Source organism: Gymnodraco acuticeps, unplaced genomic scaffold (assembly GCF_902827175.1).
Source record: "Gymnodraco acuticeps unplaced genomic scaffold, fGymAcu1.1, whole genome shotgun sequence".
NCBI classification, from domain to species: domain Eukaryota; kingdom Metazoa; phylum Chordata; class Actinopteri; order Perciformes; family Bathydraconidae; genus Gymnodraco; species Gymnodraco acuticeps.
The window spans coordinates 3,988,003-4,012,264 of record NW_022990238.1 but is presented as its reverse complement, the minus strand read 5'-3'; the positions used below and the strand labels follow the sequence as shown (position 1 = coordinate 4,012,264).

At 39.1% G+C, this 24,262-nt stretch overlaps 1 protein-coding gene across 3 annotated transcripts in view; it reads left to right on the top strand.

The window, feature by feature from the left end:
• The window catches only part of LOC117548650 (protein tweety homolog 2-like), a 71,931-nt gene that overhangs the window by 39,579 nt on the left and 8,090 nt on the right, over positions 1 to 24,262 (top strand). The window contains exons 1-6 of one of the 3 annotated variants that reach the window (XM_034220036.1): positions 8,133 to 8,239; positions 9,477 to 9,565; positions 11,884 to 12,056; positions 16,740 to 16,851; positions 21,098 to 21,318; positions 23,398 to 23,493. In XM_034220036.1, coding sequence (XP_034075927.1) covers positions 11,932 to 12,056; positions 16,740 to 16,851; positions 21,098 to 21,318; positions 23,398 to 23,493 — 554 coding nt within the window. In that variant the 5' untranslated portion in view covers positions 8,133 to 8,239; positions 9,477 to 9,565; positions 11,884 to 11,931. Of the gene's footprint in view, positions 1 to 7,833; positions 8,240 to 9,476; positions 9,566 to 11,883; positions 12,057 to 16,739; positions 16,852 to 21,097; positions 21,319 to 23,397; positions 23,494 to 24,262 lie in introns of those variants that run through there. The other 2 variants (XM_034220034.1, XM_034220035.1) reach the window with 2 other exon arrangements.

The following is a 24,262-nucleotide window of genomic DNA, read 5'->3' as shown; positions in this document are numbered from 1 at the left end:
TATCTATAGAATACTTAATAATAATAATTCCTACCATCAGCTTACTGATTCAAGAGCCCCCACCACGATCACCACTCCCTCAATCCAATACTTTTATCTGACATCAGCCCTCACAAACCACCTTCACTTTCTCAATGCATTCTGTACACTTGGTCCCCAGTAGTGTTTGTCAAATGTATAACAAACCAGTGTTTAATGAGTCCTTATTTGTCACTCAGACAGGGCACTTAACACGAGAATGAATCTGAGACCTTGTCCTTAGCAAGAGCCATTATCTGTAATGGTTGTCAGCTGTTTGGAATGCATTACCCATGTGCCACTGCATTGCTCTCGTGTGTATCCTTGTCTAGTTTAGCATTCAAGTGTATGTATGAGCATCCTTGGTTATTCAACGGTGGATATTGGAAAAGTTGCCAACTCAAATGTGTCTCTGTTATTTGGCCTATTCTTAAAAAAAAATATGTTGGTATGAAATGACTGAGGTTGAGAGATATCAATGACAGAAAGAGAATTGTGGTAGCCCTCTCAGGTTAGCCTTGCATGATGTTGGCTCAGTTCCGTCTTAAAAGAGGACTCAGCATCAACAAGGACAGTGCTTCTATCTGGAGTACTTAGCCCGCCTGCATTGAGTGCCAATTTCACTCTTTGTTTCTATTAGCACACAATTCTGTGCAACACACACCACAAAAAGCTGCATTGAGAAACCACACACATAAGAGCTTCAGTAAGTAAGGTACAAGAATGAAAACAGCCACACATATGAGAATCAATGTTGTATGAAGTCGATAAACTTTGCAACACAATGCACATACTCATGAGTCTAAAGAGCAGACTGTAACATGAATGAAGATGGATAGATTAAAATGCTGCTGCCCACTTATTATGCGGCACCAGGCAGAGACACATAAGCTATGCAGCAGATAATTATGAACTTAACCATATCAAACTCACAAAATGTGTAGATGGGAGCTGATATTCTCTCTCTGTGAAATGTTATGTTGATAAGCAGCAGATGACCATCAGTTCATGGAGGAAATAAGCTTACGGTTTGCAATGAGTGTGGCTAAGAGTCCCAGGGGCTTAAACTGTAGAACATGAGCTCAAAAGTTAAGATGTAATTATGATAGGAAGACCAGTAAAGCAAGCTGTAACACATTGCTTTGAATAGAAATATGTATCAGTGCTTTGCTGAATATGAAGTATGTGGAGAAAAGGTGAATGTGATCCAATACTGACAAAAGCCATTTATTAGATAACAGGGAAATAATTATGCATATGAGAATACTGCCTCCCTTGGGATAATATATAATATGACCCTCTACATGATACACCAAGAAGCCCTCTCACACATAGGAGTATATTTTTTAATCCTGATAAAACATTATAATATGAGTAATGCTGCATAACGCCAAACAACGTCAAATCAACAACCCATATAAATATGAACTTGGCATGCACAATAAACTATTTAAAAATACTTCAGGAAGATGGTGGCAGACAGAATGAAGGGTCTGGCCACCATCAGATCTTCAGGAGAGGAAAAGTCACATGACTTACAGCATTGGTGTGGGCACACTCTGTTGAATCTGATAGTGCACATATTTGGCACGCTGTGGCAAGTTCCCGCTTCACCACGCAAATATGGAGCTGTACTGAATCAGCCAGATATTGTTGTGGTCTAAGAACTCTCTTATGACACTTGGAAAAAATCTGCCATAGATTGTTGTGGTCCTGGTACTCTGTTCTTCTGACACCTAGAAATGGCAGCCAAAGATTTGTTTGCCTGTGGCACTTAATCTTGACACTTAGAAAAAGTAAGCCAACGATTTTTGTGTCTGGGCCACTGGAGCATGCTGGAAGCTAAAGCCAGGGGTTGAAGAGACAGTATTGGGGGTATTGGATAAGATTTAGGGGGGACTTGGGGTCAGCCTGGGGATCTTACTTCAGGGTGTTCCAGGGCAAAAGAGAGCATTATGTGGGGCACTGGGTGAGGGTTACAGGGCCTGGGGTGTATTTACCTTAGCTGCACCAGGTACCCTCTCCTTTTCTTCATGTGCTTTGTTTGTTTCCACCCCATGGACCCACTATCAATACAATGCTGCTGAAATTATTACCATCAGCAACCATTTGGAATGATTGGATTTGCTCCAAAGGCTGAAAAATAGACTTAGGCTGTATCATATGGTCGACTTCGCACTGCTGTAAATCCGTAATTGGATAAATTGCATGCTAAGAAAGCCATTTTCCTGCAGGGAGAAAAAGGAAAAATGTGCCAATGTCAGTTTTGGTTTTTCTCCTTGCAAAAATCATTACTGCATGAAATAACCCTTATAGAAGTGGGAAGCTGTATAAGAAATTGTATAATCAGGAAATCAAAACTGCTGTCTCACATTGCTTGATGTTTGAGGGTTTTTTTCATTGTAAATTCCTATCCACAAACAGAGATATAAAGCCAAAGAGACTAGACATCCAGGAAAAGCCCACGGTTTAAGGCAGCCTTCCTTTCAGAAGAACCTTTAGTAACTGTACAGTGAACAATAAAATAATGATATGTTTTGGCAACAGAATGGTCTTCATCAGCACATGAGAACTAACCTCTTCGTTTTACAGAAACCCTCTGAGACCATTGCCAAGCTTTGATAGTACCGAAGCATTTATTTCCTGTCCTTTTACAAAGTTTGCTCATATTCTGAGGTCATAGATGGTTAGAAGTATTACATTCGTAGTAGGGCACCCATATGATTGTGCTTCTTGCAGCTATGTTACTTTAATGTGTGTTCCTTAATTGTTCTAATGTGTACAGGCTCTGAAAAAAACCTCTAATGGTTTGTATTAAACGATAAATTGTCTTTCTATATCTCTCACCTCCACAGAAAGTGCTTGCTGAGCCTTGGTCATTTTGTCACTTTTTGGAGATAGTAGCTCATGTCAACAAATACTCTTTGCAATTTTGCAGAATAGATTAAATATGGTAGGCGACTTTTCATTAATCTACCGAAGCAATCTCCTACATAAATCCTTACCTAAATTTACAAATCTCCTTGATCATAACTGTAGCATCGGAGGGACAGTGAGTATTTCAAAGTGGCAATATCCCGAGGATTGCTGCATTGATATTACACTTTAATGCAATCTCAGGAGTCACTGAGCAGCACAGTTTGATTGGATAATACTGGCACATTGAGCTCTCAGGCATAAATCTTGATTCCTATGTATAAATCACTCAAAATAGAGCAGGGGGATTTGAGTCACAAATCCAAAAAAGCAATAACCATGAAGGAGGTCCAACACAACACATTTCCACATTCCACTGAGCAGTAACTGTTAAGGCTTGAAAGGAGCACAGTCGTGTAGGAAGTAGACATGAGGCTCTTCAAAACACGTTTAAATGAACCAATCACCCCTTTGATTGTTATGAAGACAGTCAATCAGGAGGTAAATCCAGCGCTTTTTGAGGACACTTGAGCACATGATGAAGAAGATGCCAAGGACTGTGTGAAGAGTATTTTTTTCCTTCTTTTTCATGAAAATAGAATCCGTAAATCACATCACATAGCCAACTGGTGTCTGGAAGGCAGCTCATGCATGTCTTATTCTACACTTTGTGAAAAAAACGGTTTAAAGGACTCTCTGTAATTCAAGAGAGGGGTGTGACATTAATCTCAAGGCATTCTCAGTCAGCTGTAGTTGAAATATTGCAGCACACTGAAAAGAAGCTCACCTGCTCCTTATGGAATATTGGCTAACAATTTTAAATTCAGCAGGTTTTGTACATTATGTTAAACATTCCAATAGAGCTGTTGGAGCACTACCGACCTTGAGACTTGAGTCACTCACTCACTATATGACTTTATTCCTCCACTGCCCACTTTGAGGTCTACTGTGCGCGGTCTAATTTGCTTGACATCAAAGTACTCTTTGATATGTATTTCTTTTTTGTAACATCAATGCACAAACTGCTGACCCTAGAGACTATTCCTAGAGTAGCAGATCGGATCTATCAGCCAGTGTTCATTAAGATTAGATCTCACTTTATGGATAGTATTATACTCAAAGGGGCTCTGTGCAATGATGATGGGTTGAGATTTTTTTCCTTCACAGATACACATCCTTTAAAGATAGCTGCAGATTTTATTGCTCCACCTCTTACTACTCTTTTTAACCTCTCTCTCAGCACGAACAAAATCCCAAAAGTATGGAAGTCAGCTTATGTCCTGCCACTACTAAAAGGAGGGGAGGCCACCTTATTAAACAATTATAGACCCATCTCTAAATTGTCAGTTCTGGCCAAGGTTCTTGAATGCCTAGTGAGTGAACAGGTAAAGGTGTTTTTATGTAACAATGACATCCTGTCGAAACATCAGTCAGGCTTCAGAAAGCAACATAGCACCATCACTGCCACAATGAAAGTGGTAAATGATATTACGAGTATTTTACATAATAAGCAGAGTTGTGCAGCTCTATTTGTTGACCTATCCAAAGCTTTTGACACTGTCGATCATCGCATTTTGAAGCAAAGGCTGGTCAGTATAGGCATGTCCAGCCATGCAGTAGGGTGGTTTGTAAACTACCTCTCTGAACGGTCCCAATGTGTTCAGTTTGATGGGCTGTCTTCTGAGTGGTTAAACATCACTAATGGTGTACCACAAGGTTCAGTTTTAGGTCCGCTATTATTCTCTATCTATATTAATAGTTTAGGTGAAAATGTCGAAGGAGCAACCTTACATTTGTATGCGGACAATACCGTTATGTACTGTGCAGGTCCCTCGATTAACGAGGCTGTTGTTAAATTACAGGCTGTTTTTAACATTATTCAGGCTCAGCTCTCTGAGCTTAAGCTTCTTTTAAATGTGGATAAAACCAAGGTAATGCTCTTTTCTAAAGCTAAAGCTAAAAATACACCAGAGACTGCTTTGGATATTGTAACTACGCAAGGAATACAACTTGAAGTGGTTACCTGTTACAAATACTTGGGTATCTGGCTTGATGACTGTCTCACTTTTAAACTTCATGTCAATAACCTGCTTAAAAAGCTGAGGGTTAGGCTAGGTTTCTTTTACAGAAATAAGTCCTGTTTCTCGCTTGAGGCCAGGAAAAGGCTAGTCACTGTGATCTTTTTACCTGTGCTGGATTATGGTGATTTGTTATATATGAATGCACCTGCCAATTACCTGAGCAAGTTAGATGCTGCGTATCACAGTGCACTGAGATTTTTGACAAATTGTAAAGCACTTACGCATCACTGTACCCTGTATACCAAGGCGGTTATGCCATCACTTACTGTACGGAGGCTCAGTCACTGGTACTTTTTCATTTACAAAGCCATGTTGGATAAACTACCATCTTATATCTGCTCCCTGATCTCTCTGCGAATTGAAAGTACTTATTGCCTGAGATCGCATGCTGTGGTTTTATTAAATGTGCCAAGTGCTAGGACTGTCTTAGGGAAGAAAGCTTTTAGATGTGCAGCTCCACTAACATGGAACAGTCTGCAAAAAGAATGGAAAATTACCAAGCTAGTACCACTACATGTTTTTAAAGCTCGGTTGGATGCTACAAAATCAGATGCTGTTGGTACCTGTACTTGTGGTTAAATATGTAAATTGTAATCCCTGTACATTGTTGCTGTATGATGTCCTTTTGTTGTTCTGTTGTTTATGTTTTTATGTCTTCTTGTGGAACCTACTGCTGCAGGTCTCCCTTGAAAAAGAGATAATTGATCTCAATGGGATTTTACCTGGATAAATAAAGGTTTTTGAATTGAATACAGTAGAGCAAGAGGTTCTCAGCATTACATAAAAGTGCTGGGCTGCCACCTAATGGTGCAGCTTCTTGTTCTGTGCAGGGAGAAGATGCATGGACATTTAAACCATTTCCTAATTGGTGGTGAGTTTAATCCGAAGCCCTTTAAGCTTCCACAACTATATTTCATAGTAAATCCTCTACTGCCAAACCCCAGCAATATTGGTGAATATTTGGTTTACAAAGGTACATTTACATAGATGAGTTTAATGAGACTCAGACTTAAAATTGCACTCGCCGCAAGCAAGTATTAATAATAAGACTGCAGTGGACTTTGTGGCTTAACTACATATATCCTTAGGGTACAAGTTTAAACTAGCCTCAATGTGATTTGTGGGTCTGACATTTTTTGTCTGCACTGAGATAACAAGAATAAATTAACAGTGGGAAAAGGGGCTTGAAACATGTGGCCTGAATTAGTGAGGCACAGACAGAGGAACAGTTATTCATGTAATTCTCTTGTTCACATTGGTCCCTTGGATTAAACACTGAGAGTGATTGGCACTGCAATCACTGTAGAGTTTTCTGGCACCAAATCCAACTGTTTGTGAAAGCAGCACAGACGTGAATTCATATTCATCTGGTGTATTTCAAGTATACCTACTCAGAGTATTCAGACTCACAGCACACTCTGTTGGCACCCTGTCCGTGGAGGTGCATCAAAGCATCCAACTAATTACATCAGCCATATGATATCAAGATGGTTTAGCTTGCAAGGAAACCGCTCGGCACACTATGTAGATAAAACAACTCATCCTCGGGATGAAATGTAAAATGAAAAACGTTCAACTTCTGTTTTATCTGCCTGTGGAACATTTTCTGCCAATAGACTATTTCATTTTATTTGGTTGATTATTACCCAAGACTTTCTATCTACACAATTGAGTGACGGTAATGTCCAGTAGGGTCTGTTCTGTTCTATCTTTATTTCCGTTAAATCTGCTCTGGTTTCCATTGTTCTCCATTGTACATTTTCTCAATCTCCAAAAAGTTGGACAAAAATATATGAAATAGCTTACTCAAATGTATATTACTGCCTTCATTTTGGGGGGTTGTGAAATTTTCCCCACAAGCAGGGTCTTCCTATCAGTTGTTTCTTACTCAGCTTATGCTCACTCATGCTACTAGTTGTTTTCCCATGGTTTTCAACATTTAAAAACTCATGTATCCAGTTAGGCTAAGGTCTAAGCCGACTCCTATATTTTCCCATGTACTACAGTACCATTCTCTCATACAGTTGTACTGCAATGACTCACTACATCTATAACCATTTGCATGAGTTCCCATATTGATATATTCATTTATTCCTGTACTGCAGCCGTTAACTGTGTGCATAGGTTGTGTAAAACAAGTCACATTACCCTGCATGTGTTGTAGCTAATTGAGTCTCAGTACACCAACATAAATCCCTGCGCAGTTATTACAGTCAGAGCGTTGATTATGATGTGTTAATTATACCATTATCGCTGAAGTAAAGCATTTGACTGTAAATAAATGAAAGCATAAAAGCCAACATACTGTACTGCTAACTGCAGCATCTCATTACCATGCTCATTAATGTTCACCTCAGTGCGCCTCATTGTCCACAAGAGGTCAGACATTAACAGCAATAGCCATAAATAGTGCGTTAAATACCCCTGCCTCTGTAGCCTACAACAAAAATAGCTGCTGCAAGTCGAGGCCAGAGGGCAGAGCTTTTTCACATTTTATGCGACAGTGTTATTGTTTTATGAAACTATTGAGATATCCTCGTTAAAAAAATCAAATGTTGAGAAGTGGGCACAGGCCATTGGGATTCATGCAGTGTCATCGGCAAGTATTTGGTGTTTGATTATTTTTATTTTTATGTTTGCAGCTGCTGCGAAATTCTCCCCACACATTGTTTTCAGTGCAGATTGTTCACATAACAGTGTTTGCTTTTTCATAATTTAGATTTAGAGAATACACTGTGGCCTTGCCCACTTGACTGAAAGTGGTTGTGTTACGCCTACTCTGCATAAACCAGGCAGGTTCAAATCGTCACTCGATCCCGTGTCTCGGATAGAGACGCTTGGCCTACACTGAAGCTGTGTATGTTTTAGCAGTTGCGCTACTGCAGTTTACAGCGAACTATGGCAACCGGAGTAGGAAGAAGTGGAAATCTGCCCTGTTCTGGAGATGCAATGGCAAAGGAAGAGCTTCCTATTTAATGCTCTGTGGCGTGTGTACCCGCTACTGAAGTCACGTGTTTTTTTAATTTCTCAAAAACCTGGAAGTATTTGAGTGACAAGAAAGCACACAGTCAGTGGGACTAACTTTTTAAGCAGGAATGGCCACTGCACGGCTCGATTACGTTGCCCCGTGGTGGACATACTGGCTGCACAATTTCCCTCACTTCAATTTCTTTTTCCAGTCGATAGACAACACTTTTAAACCGGAGGAGGCAAGCTATCAGCAGGTTGGTAACTATACTTGCGCGTAAAAGTGCACGTAGTTTGCGCAAAAAAAAACTGCTGTGTTGAACTATAGCTATTTTGTACTTTGTCTCTGTGATGCTCCTTGAAATGTTGAGAGTTTTGGTCCCAATGTCAGGAAGTCAAATCCCATACACTACTGCAGTTCTCACATGATGACACATGACCTGTATTAACTGGCCTGTGACATATTTCAAGTTGCATACTGTACGTTTGTGCACTCTGATTTGAGATAAACGAGATCTTTGTTTTTAACAAGCTAACTCTTTATTTCTCTTGAACACTCAACTATCATGTTTATTACCTCAACTATATTCCAGGCACTTTTTCATGCACCCATAAAATAAATCACAATAGATGATTGCCCATTCTATCACAACAAACAACACATTCCCTGTTAAAAATGGTTGTTGCTTTTCCTTTTCTCACAAATCATTTTCATGATTGTATTTTAAGAGAAAATTAATCCTGTGAGACATATGTTTCCAGTGTAAAAACGTTATTTCTCAAATTAAGTAGGCCTATTTCAATTTCCCCAGAGTACATTTATGGCCTTTTGTGGCCATGTAAATGACCCAAACTGTCATGTTTAGTGATGGGAACTGACTGTGGGCAGCAGGACCAGAGTCATTATAGCAAAAAATGGGGTGTGTGATGGAGTCAAAAAAAGAATGCTCATGCTCTATCTTCAGTCCATCACTTTATTATTCCTGTAATATCATGCCTTTATGTTATGGACTTCATTTTCTTCTATTTTTGTCAGTGTAACTCTTTTTTATAATCTAGATGTGTTGTTGTTAACAAAGTACTTGGACTAATTCTCATATTATTATTTTATTATATTTCAATACAAAAAAGTCACATCATTTCACAACAGCATGGACTGATAGGCATATATTTAACTAAACATCAGTAATCAAGTTCTTATGAGCAACACTATCAATACTGCATTATTTTATTTATTTCAACAAAACACTTTGTTTAATTTCTTGCATGACAGATAATGCTGTTTCCAAATATAATTTAGAACAAATGTAGACATATTGGTTTACTGTATGAAGGAAATGTTCTATACTGATTTGATGGTAAGACTGACTACACACACCCTTTATTGTCTATGATGATATATTACAAAAACCCTTTCCAAAAAACATGAATGTCAAGATTCTCAAATATCTGTCTGTCTTATGTCCTTCACTGTTCTCTCTCGTCATGATTCAGGGTCTGGGTGGGTCATTGAATCCCAGCAGTGTCACCCTGGCTCAGAGTGCCAGTCAGTGAGGAGTGAAGAATGCTATGGTAGCATCACTGTAGGTAGCCTAGGGCTCACACAGGCCCACAAGCCTGAAATAACTCATGTTCTGCATTTGATGCTCATCTGTTGACTTTAGAGGGTAGTGTGCAGAGCAGCTAGAGACACATTTCCTAAGATTTGGTCTTTACTTTTTAGTTAATTAGAAAGTCATACATACTTAAAACTTATACCTACTTTATACAAAAATCAATTTGGGATCAATGGCTTCCTGTCAATGACCGCATATACTGTAGTATTTTTCAATCTCTCTTTCCTCCTCCCTCTCATTCATCCTTTGCCTCGCCATAACACTGCAGCATGAGGAAATTGAAGTGCCTGCATGTCTAATTACAAAACAATGGAGTGGAAAATTAAAGGAGAAAGTGGAACTAGCCGTAAATCGAACCAAGATTGAAATCACTGTAACATTGCGAATCTTGGCTTATCAATGTTGTCCTCAAAAACACATGATTAGCAAATCATTGGATTAAGGCTTTGGCCTGGGTAGTTAATGGAGGGCATCTCAACTTGCACCTTTCTGTATCGACTCATTTAATTTGAGGTGCAACAAATGTTACATCACTGTGTATAACATCAAGTAGTTTTTTTGTCTTTGCAGTAACATTGAATCTGCAATGTGTGCAATGCATGATTGGCATTTATTCAAAAATCAACATGATCCATTAGCTGTATTTCCCCCAAGACCTCAAACTTTTATGTTTCTATCCAGTGCTGAAGGCAGCAGTCAGTAGTGATGATGTTGATCAATAGTAGCTAAACGCTTACCTCAACAATATTTTTTGCTCAGTGTTGGTTGATACTGGTGGCTTGTTTTTAATCAGGCTGTCAACCTTGCTTTGAAAATAAATTACCATGCCAGCGATAGTATATATTACTGTTTGTTTTTCCTGAGCCCTGTTTATATGTCAGTCTACCTCAGCTATAAAGTCTGATGACCCCATTTCAAATTGGAATACACTTATTGTTAACCTACCTGATGAATAAGGGCAGAAGAGGGCTCAGCACATTTTAAACAGAAATTGAACAATGAAGTACTATGCAAAGAATATGCTAAATAATATCATTGAAATTCAGTCACAGTGTCAATGTCATCCAAATGGAATAATTAGTCACAGACGTAGTCGAGAAAAGTAGCTTTGCTTCTTCAGCCTGACCCAGTCTTTCTGAACTTGTGAGTGCTAAATCATGAGTCCAAATGATTTGCAATTAAAATTGAGGTCATGCCGATTTTTTCTTGTTTTTGAACTAACCATGAGCTCAATGTTTTGCGTTTGAGCCCACTAGATGAAATGTTCTTAGTGTTGATCATCACCTTTGGAGAGCCCCAGTTGGGATTTTTTTGGTTCCAATACCAATGTTTGTGCATCAGTTTAAACATATTTTAAATGGTTTGGGATTTGCTTTGTGAGGCTTTTGTAAAGACAAACGCATACCTTGCTGTGTGCTCTGCCTTAAGATAGCTTGCAATGCCATGGGAAATAAGCTTTGGTAAACCATGACTAAATAGTCATATGACATGTCTGTGAGAAATCAAACAGGATTTTAAAGTCATTGGTGTGAAACTACAAATATTCCCCCTGGTAAAATGTGATGCTAATAAACAAAGAAGTTTGTGTCTACTTTTAAGCATTGCCAGTTCTGTATTTCTTTACTCTCTATGTAGTGATAAAAGTAGCAGCTCTTCAGAGAATAAAACAAATCAAAAGACCATGGGGATTTATCATAAAATAGTGAGTCTCTTTTTAGAGAGTATTTTTTTGTGCAGAGTTCCCATATACATACTGTGCCAATACAACGTGTTCTGCTTTTTGAACATCAGTGTTTCAGATCCTTCAGGCTTTGAATATTTTTTACACTCAGAAATCACAAGACTGAATGAAAGCCATCGTGTCACATGATTCTCCCCTCCCACAGCCTTGGATCATTTTCTGTTTTCCTCTTAGCCACAGTCCAAGTTCTGCTGTTGCAGTAAAATGAACATTCTCCATTGGTTGTCCTCCCCACAAGTCCTCAGACCTCTATTTGTTCTGTCCCCTTTGCTGTAGGCAGCAGTCAGTTGTGATGTTGATCAATGGCAGCTACACACTTACCTCAACAATATCTTTACTCATGAGTGTTGTTTGATACTGGTGGCTTGTTTTCAATCAGGCCGTCAACCTTTTGGCTAGCAGGGTCACCCAGCCCGACATCTCAAGATCACACATAACAGATGGCTGCCTCTTTAAAGATATAATAAGTTTTGAGTCTTGACTTTAATTGATGTCATTTTTGTTGGTATTTTTCCTCTTTTCACTCTCCACTCTCCTACCCCAGTCTCTGATATTTCTAGCCTCTGTTGGTGCCGTGGGTTTGGGTCTGAGCATGCTGGTTTTGGCAGTATTCCTGGTCTGTCTGTGTTGCTGCCGCAAGGATATAGATGAAGAAGCCAAAAGGCCTAATACCTGCTGTCTCACCTGGTCTGCTGCCATCACAGGACTCATCATATGGTGAGTCTGAATGGTTAAATAATTCAATAAACCAATGTTTCTTGTGCGACTAAACTCTGATTAGTGACTGAACATATCATCATGAACTACCTGAAAGCTGTGTTTTACTTTAGGGGGATTCTATTTGGTCAATTCACTCATTTTCTTTGGGAAAAACCTGCGAAAATGTCATCCGGACATTCAGGAAGAGGGACGAGAGTAACTAATGGTATGATTGACTATCTATGTAATAATAATAATAATAATGGGTTCCATTTATAAAGCACTTCATATTTGATTTCAAATCCCGAAGTGCTACAAGTAGTGAGCATGAACAGTATAAATAAACATTACACAACACGGTAGAATTAATAAAAAGCAATACAAAAATTAAATTAAATAAAAATTAAATAAAAGGGTGATAAAAAGGTCTTGGCAAAGGCTCTTTTTGTTTACTTGGACAAAGCATTTGACTGTCACAGAAAATGATTCTCAAATTCAAATATGAGTCAAATGACTTGGACCTATCTGCTGTATGTTCCCTAACTTTTCAGTCTAAAAGGCTATAACCAGAGATGGGGTCGTTACTAAACAAATGTAATATATTACTTTAAAAAAAAGTAATATATTACACTACTTTGTTACTCTCTACATAAAGTAACTCGTTACTTTATTCGTTACTTTACTCGTTACTTTACTCGCAGGGCCGGCCCGCCCCTCCCTACAGGCAGATCACGCAGACTGCTAAAGTTTCAAATGTTCTCTTTATCAGTTTCCATTGTCGCATAAGACTGATCCAGATAGCTCCTGAATGTTTTCCTATCTGACCATGGCTGTCCTCTGTCTCCTGCTATCTGTATTTTGCGCAGTATATCTCTGCTCACGCTGTTGCGTCGGCGTGTTCTCCTGCGTCTGGCCTGGGCACAGTTTGCACCTCACCGTCACATTCCTGTCTATTCTTCGGAGGAACTCAAAATAATGGGCATACCTCCACCCCTCGAAAGTTATCGCTGACTCAGCCATGTTTATACAGCACTGCACGTGGAGATGTGGATGCGCAGATTACGTACATATAAACCTGCGGCGGAAACCCTTCTTGTCTGTCAGTGTGATTATGACTGATTTTAGTAAGTAACGCGTGTCGGGGCAATGTTAGTAACTGTAGTGTGATTACTGAATTATATAAGTAGCGCGTTACACTACTCCGTTACCAACAAAAGTAATATTATCAACCAACCAACTCTGGCTATAACAAAGAGTGTTAATGTGCACTTGTTGCTTGTAACCCGAAGATTTAATTATTTCTTTCTAAAGAATACTGATGAGGCTAGATAAACTGGAGTATTTCTGACAGGCCACATTATCAGCAGGGCCCCTGGTCAGCTGAGAGTTAATTAATCAGACTGCTAAATCCCTCAGCTGACTGTTCAGATGACCATGCCCACCAAAACATTGACCGCTAATTGCATGGATTGGTCCATTGAAAAGCTCTCGCAAACCACAATGCTCCTGCCTTAAATTTGACCTACTATTATTGTGCTTTCTCTATGTACCAAACTGTCATATTGCCGCATTATGTATTCTGTAGTATCTATTGTACTTTTCCCATATGTGGGACTATTTATATAAATATTCTGATTCTGATATCTTAGTTTAGCTGTGATGGATAATTTAACTTTAGCTAATGATAAAATATACCTAGTCAAACATGATCATGTCAGAAAAGTAAGAGAACAAATGAGCATCCAAAAAGGTTTGATTGAATTTGTGCACAGTTCCGTTTAAACTTGTGACCGCTATCTAAGTATTGGGTTTTAACTTTGTTAGTGTGCTGCGTCCATACCAAGCTGCTGCTACAGCACACAAGGCCATTGTGGTGTTAAGTGACTAGGCATGATGTTGTTTAGCAAAGAAGCTCTGTCATCTAGTCTCTGCTCAGAGCTCCCATGTCTCTCTCTGTAGAAGCGTTTCAGTATCGCCTGCTCCCCCTGATAACACCATTTTGTCCTGTTGTGGCGAGAAAGGATGAGACGAGAGGCAGATCTGAAGCCGACGGGTCTTAGTTTTATTAAAGTGTCAAATATGTTACAACACGGCAACAATACCAAGACTACCTTGATTATATAAATATCACACACATAATGCTTTTCCCTCTCCTGACTGCCTATTCTTCCTGATGATTATGTTGGTCTTAGTTTGAAACCGTTCCAAGCACTGGAATGGGCCATAGTGTCACACACTTTCTCTGGCACAGATCCAATCTTTGTTCCTCTAAACTCTCATGTCCCGCTGACCTTTTCTTGATGGCAACGAGAATATTTGTAGATTACAGATTCTATTGAACAATCATAACACAAAACACTGACCAATCCAAAACCTTGGAACATGGTTCTGAGAATAGAGTCTCCTACAGTCCTTAGCTTGGGATTGTGAAGTGGTTCCTTTTGACATGTTTTTATATTTTTATACTTATTGAAGTTTTGTGCTTCAGCAGCGTAATTGAAAATATGCTTTTAGACATTTATGAAGGCTTATACTACACTGGATCGAAGAGGCTTTGTAACTAGAGATCGATTTAAAACAAGAATTGGCATTTGACTTTAAAAATGTATTTATAGTTATTTTATTATGCACAGACATGGAACGTTTAGTATAGACAAACTTTCATGTCTTTTAAAAAAGATGATTTTTTTTTTATCATTATCACCTCTTTTACTTTTCCAGCCTTTTCAGCGTGATACAGTAATGTCAAAATTACATCTCAGTCGCACTTAAACAGAACTCAATAGGAGAAGGATTTAAGAGGCACTCTTTGGATGATTACTTCTGACCCCGGGAGAATGAATACGGGTAAATTAAGGTTAAAGATGGCAAACAAATCTAATATTATTCTAAAATCCTTCTTGCCTCAGTCGTTTTCTGTTAACCCTGATACAATTTATTATTGCGGCAATACACCGGTCTCCACAGAATCAAGGAATTTATCTGTTATTACTTGTTCATCCACTGTGGCCATTTGTTCTGCTTGCAACACGTTTTGAATACTAAGATGCAATGGTCCAGTCATCACACAGACTGAAGTGATCCATCCTCAGAGAAACAAAGGCACTATATATCCTGGAGTGCACATATGCCTTAGTCCTTTGGTTTATTGTGTTGCTTTCTTATTACACCTCTAGCTGCTACAGACAGCCTTTTAAGAAGCCACAAGATCACTATTGCTACCCTGGAGGCTAAACCCATGATGACCTGTGTTATTAGTAGGTATTTCTTGTCGCAAACATGTCACTAGGTTGGCCACATAGTTGATGAAGATCTCACTATCCAGGTCTACTTAGATATACTAAAGAAAAAGTGTATTGAAAATGTAAAATAATAGAGCAATGTTTCTCTTTCCTGTTGAATGATACATATATAATAAATGCTGTTGTGGATTATCTTGTATTTCTCTTTGACTTAATTGTAGAAAGAACGCCCCCAGTGACACTAATCATACCCAGAGGGAACTAGTTAAATAGATTAGACACAGGCCATGGTTTTCATTATGCAGTGACAGGATGCTAATGACCCTAAAAAGAAACACACCTATGTTAATAAGCACTCGCAGTGACATATCACACACACCCTGACAGGATGTATTCAAAGATGAAAACTCCCCGGCCTCTCTTTCATTTTCAACATCTTTTTGTTGTCTTTGTCTCACTGCGGAGGATGTTTGTCTCCCTGGATATTGTGTATGATTTTTGTGGTTTTGCAGCACATGGTGTTCAAAGTCATCAGCTTATGTGTCATTGTAAAAGTAAACTTGGACAAAGTTTTCCTTTATTGTGTCTGTGTGTGTGCATGTTGTGAACCAGAAACAATAATCCTGCTCTGACTGCTAAGCTTGATCGATGAGCTCCCCTCTCTAGCGATTGAACATTCCCCTAAATGCTGTTAAAAGTGTTACTAACCCCCGACCCCCATGTCGAGTGACCTTACTGCAATAAAGTATGATGAAATTGTATCATTGCTCTTGTCACTGTGTACTGCTACACTGACTCTGTGGGTGAGGACACTAATCCTCCCTATTACAGAGGCTCTGAAAAGTCACACACTGCGGGAAGCTGGGAAATGGGGATCCTTTGCATTCCCTCCGATACATTTTCAGGTGTCAAACAGAAATCTGAAATAAAATATTCAAAGACGCTACCGAAAAGAGAAGATTTTATATTTTTAGCTCAGAATGTGGGTAAGAGAGAAAGGGGTAAAACAGGTGGAAGTAATATGACAAATACAAACATGTTGTTTTTCACATATCAGCTTCAATAGGCCTACATGTGTCAGCCAGCAGGAAGAGGTGAGTGTCGGAAATGGCACAGGAGAATGTTCTAAGACTGCAACCTTCATTTTGTTTTCATCTAACTGAAGATGATTCATTTATCAATATGTTTGTTTAACACTTTCCAGTAGCCAGGATCATGTTTTGAACTGTGATTGTGTAATAATAAAGGTTCAAGGGTAGCAAGAAGATGATAATACAAAGTCTTTAGTAGTATGATTCATATTAAGCTTGAATGTCTCCCGTTTGGTAAATGATATGTCTTTCTTTCTTCTCCTCTTATAACCTAATGAAGCCTTTTATCAATAATTGCTGTGATAAAACAAACAGGGATTTAATTATGTTTATTGTATTCATTAAATCTGAAACTCTTTTTCTCACAGTTCGGCTGTGGGAGTCGGTTTCTATGGAAACAGTGAGACCAACGACGGGGTGTACCAGCTGACCTACTCGCTCTCCAATGCCAATCACACATTGGGTGGCATCAACAATCTGGTGAGAGGAGCATGCCCAGCTTTCTTCAACCTTCAACTCTCAGCATCCACATTTCCGATGTGTTCGCTGAAAATATTTGTATTTATATCCCTTACAGTTAAATAATTTTCCAGTCGATTTAGTGTGGTTACTGGGCAATAAATCCAGTATGTTAGTGTAACATTATTTAGCTGTACTTGTCATATGCTTCCTTATTGTGAAGGTTTTCATTTACCAGCATTGTTTATTAGCCATGATAGTGCAAAGTATGACCTTTTCATGGCTCTACTTGAGAACAATGAATTGCTGCTGGTAGACACCCAAGCCACCCTCCTTTACTAATGGAGTCTGCATCTGTCTCGAAAACTAGCACTTCACCGCGGGGGGTCCATATCCGCTTTTGTCACAGTGAAGGAATTGAGGTGACTGCTGCCTCAGGATTTGTAAATGGGGATTCTTGCTATAAAACTCCTGACCTGCATTCAGGGAAGTTATTTGGGAGACTTAGGGAGGAGGACATAGGGAGTCAGAACAAGGCTCTGCGAGAAGCGATAATCTCAATGAGGAAGAAGAGGTTTAACTCCATCTGCAGTGCATTAATGGATGCTAAGCCTCGCCTCTTCCCAATCTCCCAGTGTTACTCTGTACTGTGTGCGTGTGTGTGCAAGTGCAAGGCCATGTCACATTCACACATCCACAAGGACTTCTATGCAAACATATTGTATTACACTCAAACAGCTTTGTGTACACTCAGTGTGTATGAGAATTAGATTTATCCCATGTTACACATTGATTTGTGTATTACAACTGTTACATTTATGATGGGTAAAAGATTTTTTTTTTTAATGAAATACACAATTAGTTTCCAGTTCATTATCATCCTGCAACAAATCTCCCTATCATGAAGGTTATCATGTTCCGTTTTTGTTGGAAGTGTTGTTTAGAGAGGTGTTGATTGAACTTTATGGTCGTTTTGGAACATCCGTTTACCCTCCTCTTGTTGATATAAATTCAGTGGATAAAACATTAAAAGCAGTATACAGCATAATTCAATATAACTCGGCAGCATTGCAAACTACATCCTCCAAAAGGACCGTAAAGTTGAATCAAGACCTCTCTGAAGCAGTTTCGCTTGTATTGGACTGCATTAGTTTCAGCTGAGTGTAACAAATAAGCTGGGAAAGGGGTGTAGTTTGCAGCACAGCGTTTTCTTTGCGCTGTAGGAACTAAATGGGATTCAGCTCTGATGATTTCACATCCTTGCTTCCGACTTTCTCTGCTGTATCTCGATATTGATTTGCCCCTGTAGCATGATGTATATTATAGCTGCCTGAGAAACAGATATGTTCCCAAGGGAAACACAGGCTTTCTCACTTACAAGATCATAGCGTGATGTAATGCACTCCACTTAAAGAGCTGATGAGCTGGCCGGCTGTGCATCCCATGAAGCCAAAGCTGCTTTAGTTTGTGATTGAGACAGTAATCACTGATCCTCATTGGTATACCAAATATGTTCTTGATCATTGTTGTGTGCTCCTCTTAAGTTGTTTCAAAAGTAATAACTTCAGAAGTTTACTTTATCTTCATCCGTTAATATCCTTTCTTGAATTTTATACGCAGGTTGATTTAAGATGTGTCCAGTAACATACATACTAAAGGCACAAAAGCAATCAAATCTCTTTGATTCACGAGGCTCCGGTGAGGTTTACACTCGGAGCTGTTTTGCACTACTGATGGCTGGTTAAGGTTGTTCTCATCATAAAATATGCACTCTCACACTCTGCGTGGGATCATCATGTGTCATACAGGGAAAGATTTGATCAGGAAGAGCCATTGTGTCTCTTGCTATTGAAGGAGGCTTTTGATTGTTCACAGGCATCCTTTATCAGAGCTTTATATCCAGTGTGCTGCTTGCAATATTAAGAGCTCGTCAGCTCTGCCCGGAAGTATGACAAAACATGGCCATCAGGCTATAAAAGAATGTGCACCTCCAATTGTACAGACACAGATACAGCCTTCCTCTGTGAAAGTGAGAGCTGTCTTGTGATTCTTTGAACAAAAATGATTACTACTTTCTGCACTTTCCACATTAGATCACCTGAATGAATGTTCTCCGAGTCCTTATTCTCATTTTGCTTATTTGTTACCTCTGGATCATACATATATATTTGATATAAATATTGTTTTATAAGATGGGACATGTTTGTGTTGCAGCAGCATAAAAAGACCTGGCATTGTACAATAAAATTAAAAGACAAGAAATAAACATTTAAAATGGTCAACATCTAAATAGCAATACAAAAAAGTAAAAAATATACATGTTGATTTTTGTTTTTATATACAGTAACATCCAGATACATAAAACCACTGAAGGCAGGAAAGTTCAGTTGTATGTGAATTGGCTCTTGGAGTGCTACAGCTGTGAGTCTCAAATCAGTCAGTTTAATTTAACAGGCGTGCCCGACGTGGTAAAGCCTCCTTGTGACCCTCTTTCAGCAAAAGGGAGCTTTAATCCATTTTAAGAGAAGACGGGACGGTTCAGATTAGGGAAATGTGGAAATCATCCAGAGCAGATAGCTGACGGTTCCCATTTCTCACACCCAGGCGGAGTGGCTTCCAGATAAGATTCGGGGAGTTGTGGCAGGAGCTGTGAGAGATGATGAACATAGAAGTGGGGAGTGAGAGCAGTTTACTGGCAATCTCATAACCCCCCTGGGAGTTTTGGAGTGGAGGATGGGCCTCTGTCTTTGTCTCATCTTCACATGGATACTCTTTCTTCCTCACAGACCATTAGATTCTGTAGAATTAATATATGAGTGTGTTTGAAATGTTAAAGTGTCAAGGAGACTGAAATACATTTTTATATTCTTTCTGGTGAGTTTTCATCGTGTAGAAATGAAGAGTCTTACTCAGAATACTTAAGTGTGTTAAAGAGGTTAGGGTTGTAATGGAGAAAAAATGATATTTAAATAAGAAGTGAAACTGCTGCAAACTGCTTTAGATTAGAATAAAGGAATGCAACATCTGTTCAGAATAAGTGGAGCCTCCTACTCGGTGTAATGTTAAAAATACTGTTCTAGCTAAGTCAATGTTTCAAGGTGGTGGGTGTGCGTCAGAGGACAATTTGGTGAATGCTGCTTTTAAGAGGTCCTTCAAAAATATATTTGCTTTTCCTAAACACAACTACACTTTTCTGGACATACGTTGTTGATGTTATGGCTATTTAATCCAAATACTCCCTTACAGGAATAATTAAACGGTTTGGGAAATATACTTATTCACTGTCTGGATGAGAATGTTCAGTTAACTGCAAGTCTACAGCTAGCAGTGGGTTTGCTTAGTTTAGCACAAACACTAAAAACAGGTAATTGGAATTTTTAAATGTATGAGAATCTACCCCCTGTTGCTTTTCTACAACTCAAAATGAACATAATCTCATCTTTTGCTTAAAAGAATGTATAAACATACAGTAAATGTTGCATTTTCCAATTGGTTATGTTATCTCGTCTAACCTACTTATATTTCCCAAGATGTAGAACTGTTCTTTATGCAAACTACATACATTTAGGTTTTGACAAATATTAAACCAACTCTAAAATCTTAGCTGGATCCAATAGTTCAATGTTCGTCCTTGTATTGAAAGACCTACTAATCAATGTTGGAATGACAGCAGGTTTCAAGCAGGTATGTTTTCCTTTTTGTTCACATTTGCAGATATAACACCCACTTCTTATCTGTAAGTGGGTCAAGCTATTGTGTCTTTGTTTTAAAAAAAACGTGTCTATGGTGGAGAAACAATTTCCCCCTGTCAGCATCAGGCTAAAAAGGATCTGTTTGTAGCTCCCTTGATGCTGTGAAAATGCAGGCGTTTACTGCATCACATAGTCCTGGTTCAGGCTGAAAAGTCAAATGTATTTCCTTTACTCCACCGGGCCTCCTCCCACATTTCTCTCACTATCAAAGACCCCTGTGATAACAGGTCTCCCTGGTATTGTTATCAGCATTCCACTCTAACATTGTTTACCTGAATAAAACACATGGTTGAGGAGAAAAGTTAATCTTCTCTTGGGGGAGTGCTCATGGTTTCTTTCGCCTTTCTCCATATTTTCAATCTTCTTTTTACGAATATCCGTTTATGAATTTATTTATGTTCCTGTTTCCTTCTGACCTGTTTTTCTCTGACTTCTCTTCACCTCCCCTACTTCTTTAATCTTTTACCACTATTGCTTTTTTGATTTAATTCTCTTATCTTTATTTTATTTTCTAGGTTGCAGGAACCCTGGGCAATGTTCAAACTGGACTCAAGCAGCACCTGGAACGACTTGATGAAATATTTGCCGCAAAGTCTGAATTCCTCAATTCTCTGCGCTTCATGCAGATGATGGTCAACAACGTCATCCACGAGATGATGGCTCTGCCCGATATCAACAAAGCCAATGTTAACTTGGCAGCCATTGCAGACCAAACAGCCCTTGTTGAGTATTACAGGTAGGTGGAGCCTTAGTTACCACTGCGGGGTAATTAACAGTATTTTATTTCCTCAGTGAGTGTGGGAAGTAAACATACCTCTAAGCACGCAACTATAAGTGATCCAGACCAGACGGAGCAGATTGAATTTTATTGATCCTCCCTGCGGAACACAAACCGGAAAGCTATTTTCTCCTGATTGCTGAATAAATGAAAGCTGAAATTGAGCTTATTGGTCACTGTGAAGATTGAGCTTTATGTTCTCACAGAATGTTATGCATGGCAGGGTCGCTGTTCGACCATAAATGATCATCTTACCCGCAGATCACTGCTTGCATTGATTGCAATTATTATGTTGATGTTTTTTTCACTTGGTTCTGGAACTGTGAACATTTATTGAGGCAAAAACTGAAATTCAATAAACAGAGCAAAATAAATTCATAAACCCAATCAACAACAAAGTAGTCAAAATGAATAAAATATCCAGCATTAATTCAGGATACGATGATAATTTATTAGGCTCCAGGCTGCTGCTCTAAACTGTGAGTGTAATTTTAAAGCTTAGGTTTTATTCTTTAGCACATAAAACTTCATAGTGTTGTTATGCCGTGAAGTGTCAATTTGCAACCTGTTTGTTACAGTACTGACGTGTATTTTTGGACTAAACTGGAAAGGAAGACTCACAAAGATATATTTAGGGCAATGCTTTCTGCAAAAAGGATTTGTTTGATATACATTAAAGACACAAAAGTAATCAGGGAACAGTTCTTATCTGCATGTATGTTTTGGCAAGTTCTGTACAAATCTAAGATGATATGTTTTTGGTCAAGCCAGCAGGTTGTAGATATACTGTAATAGAACATTTCAGAGTGTAAAGCTGTCATGCTGAAACACACTGAATACCAAAGTGTTTTGTATTAATACTGCGACCTCATTCCAGTTAGATTATTCAATGTTGTTTTATATATTTGTCTATTTGACCATTTAAATGTTGACTAGATTCAGGATTTCTCATAAATGTACCTGCGTTTTCTTTTTTTACTTGTTATAAAAGCAGCTAGAGTAATAGCAGGTGGCAGTGACTCGTTGCATGACAGAGCACAAATAGCCACAGCTAGTGTGTTCTTACTGACGTTTTCATACCATTACTCCCATGCATACATATTCCCAGATGATATGCTGTTCTATCCTATCAAGACTCAAGATCCCATTTAGGACTGCAGTTGTCACTTTGTGCATTGTGACACCAATCTCCTGGGTGTTGATTGAATTTCATGCAGCCATTGAGCTATGAACAGCCTGTGGCAGCTCTTATTGATGAACTGCAAATGTTACGGCCAACCCGATGTTATTCGAACAAGGAAAAAATGATACTATTCTGTTTTCCAATATCATATCTCTTCTATTTCTGAATTATTCCCCGTCCCTGTGCTCAGAGAAACTAGCTGCAGTTCTGTTTATGCAGATAAAGTGTAGTCTCTTTCAGTTATCTTCATCCTTATGCCCTTCTCTGTAACCAGAGGAAGAACCAGGCTGCTTTTTTTTCAAATACCATAAGTGAATCACATTATCTAGTGACCTTGGTGTATATACTACAATACTGCAGCTACTTTGCAGCAAGTCCACTTCAAAATGTATCTCTTGGTGTGATCCTGATTATCACAGTCTGTATTTTGCTCAGTCATTGCTGAAAGATTCACAATGCCATCGGAGCTTGTGGATTTAAGAATGGGTCATGAGCATTCCCACACACACACACACACACACACACACACACACACACACACACACACACACACACACACACACACACACACACACTCCAGGCTGACTGTAGGCAATTTCTGTGAAGGACATTTTCAGAGTTTGAAAAATGAATGCCTATGGATTTGTGGTGTTGAATTATTAAGCCAACAGGCTTGAAATGACCTGAAACAGATGGGCTATAACTAGGAGAAAAGAATGCTGATATCCACTACAGACCTCATGCATGCAGTCCCCAACATGGCCAGCAACTTCCTGAGGCTTTTACATAAAGTATGCAAGCCAAGGTAATCAGTCAGGGTTGTTAGACTGATGCTTATTTTTCACGTTTCATAGATGGCTCACCTATCTGCTGCTGCTCATTCTGGATCTGGTCATCTGCTTGGCCATGTGTCTGGGTATGGCCAAGCAGTCTCGGTGGCTGCTCATAACGTAAGTACCCTGTGTGTATGTGGAGGTATTCGCCCTTCATCTTGTTCCTGAGACCTTTGTTCTATTGTGGTCCATCTCTTGTCTCTTTGGCCTCTGCCTGGATCACAGACAGTCAGACTCTCTGGCTCCATATAGGTCATTCCATTAACAGCACCAGCGATAGCATTACATCCTCAAATAGCTCTGATAATGGCTCTGGCCCTACTCTTCTCGTCAGTGACTTGCCTTTTATTTCCTCACACAATTAAAGGACACTATTGTATTACACACTCAATTACATCGTTTGGTGAGTGTAGTGTAGTCAAAACCACAGTAGTCTGTTTCTCTAAACAATACAAAATACATTTGGACCCCTTAAGCTCTGAAAGAAATGGAAAGTTTAGGAGGAGAAACATTTGATTCAGGAAATTGTAACCATTCATTTAAACCAAAAGGGATGTCTGACAAGCAAATCCACAGTCCAGACTTCCCATCCCATTTGCCCAATTTAGTGCAGCCTACGTGTCAGTGTTAGCAGATGATGCCCAGGATCCCTCTTCACTTCTCTCTCTGATGGGTCTCACTAATGCTTATTGATCGCACAAGCAGGATGAGTCCGCTCCCTTTACAAATGATTAACTGCTCCCAGGCTACTTAATTGGGGCTTTCAAGAAGGTCTGAGTAGAAAGCTGAGAACAGAGACCTTTTTACATCAATCAAGGGGCCATTCCCTCTTTTCTACTGGTTTATCTCCCTCTAATTCACAGCACTTCCTCTAGCTTCTGCCAAT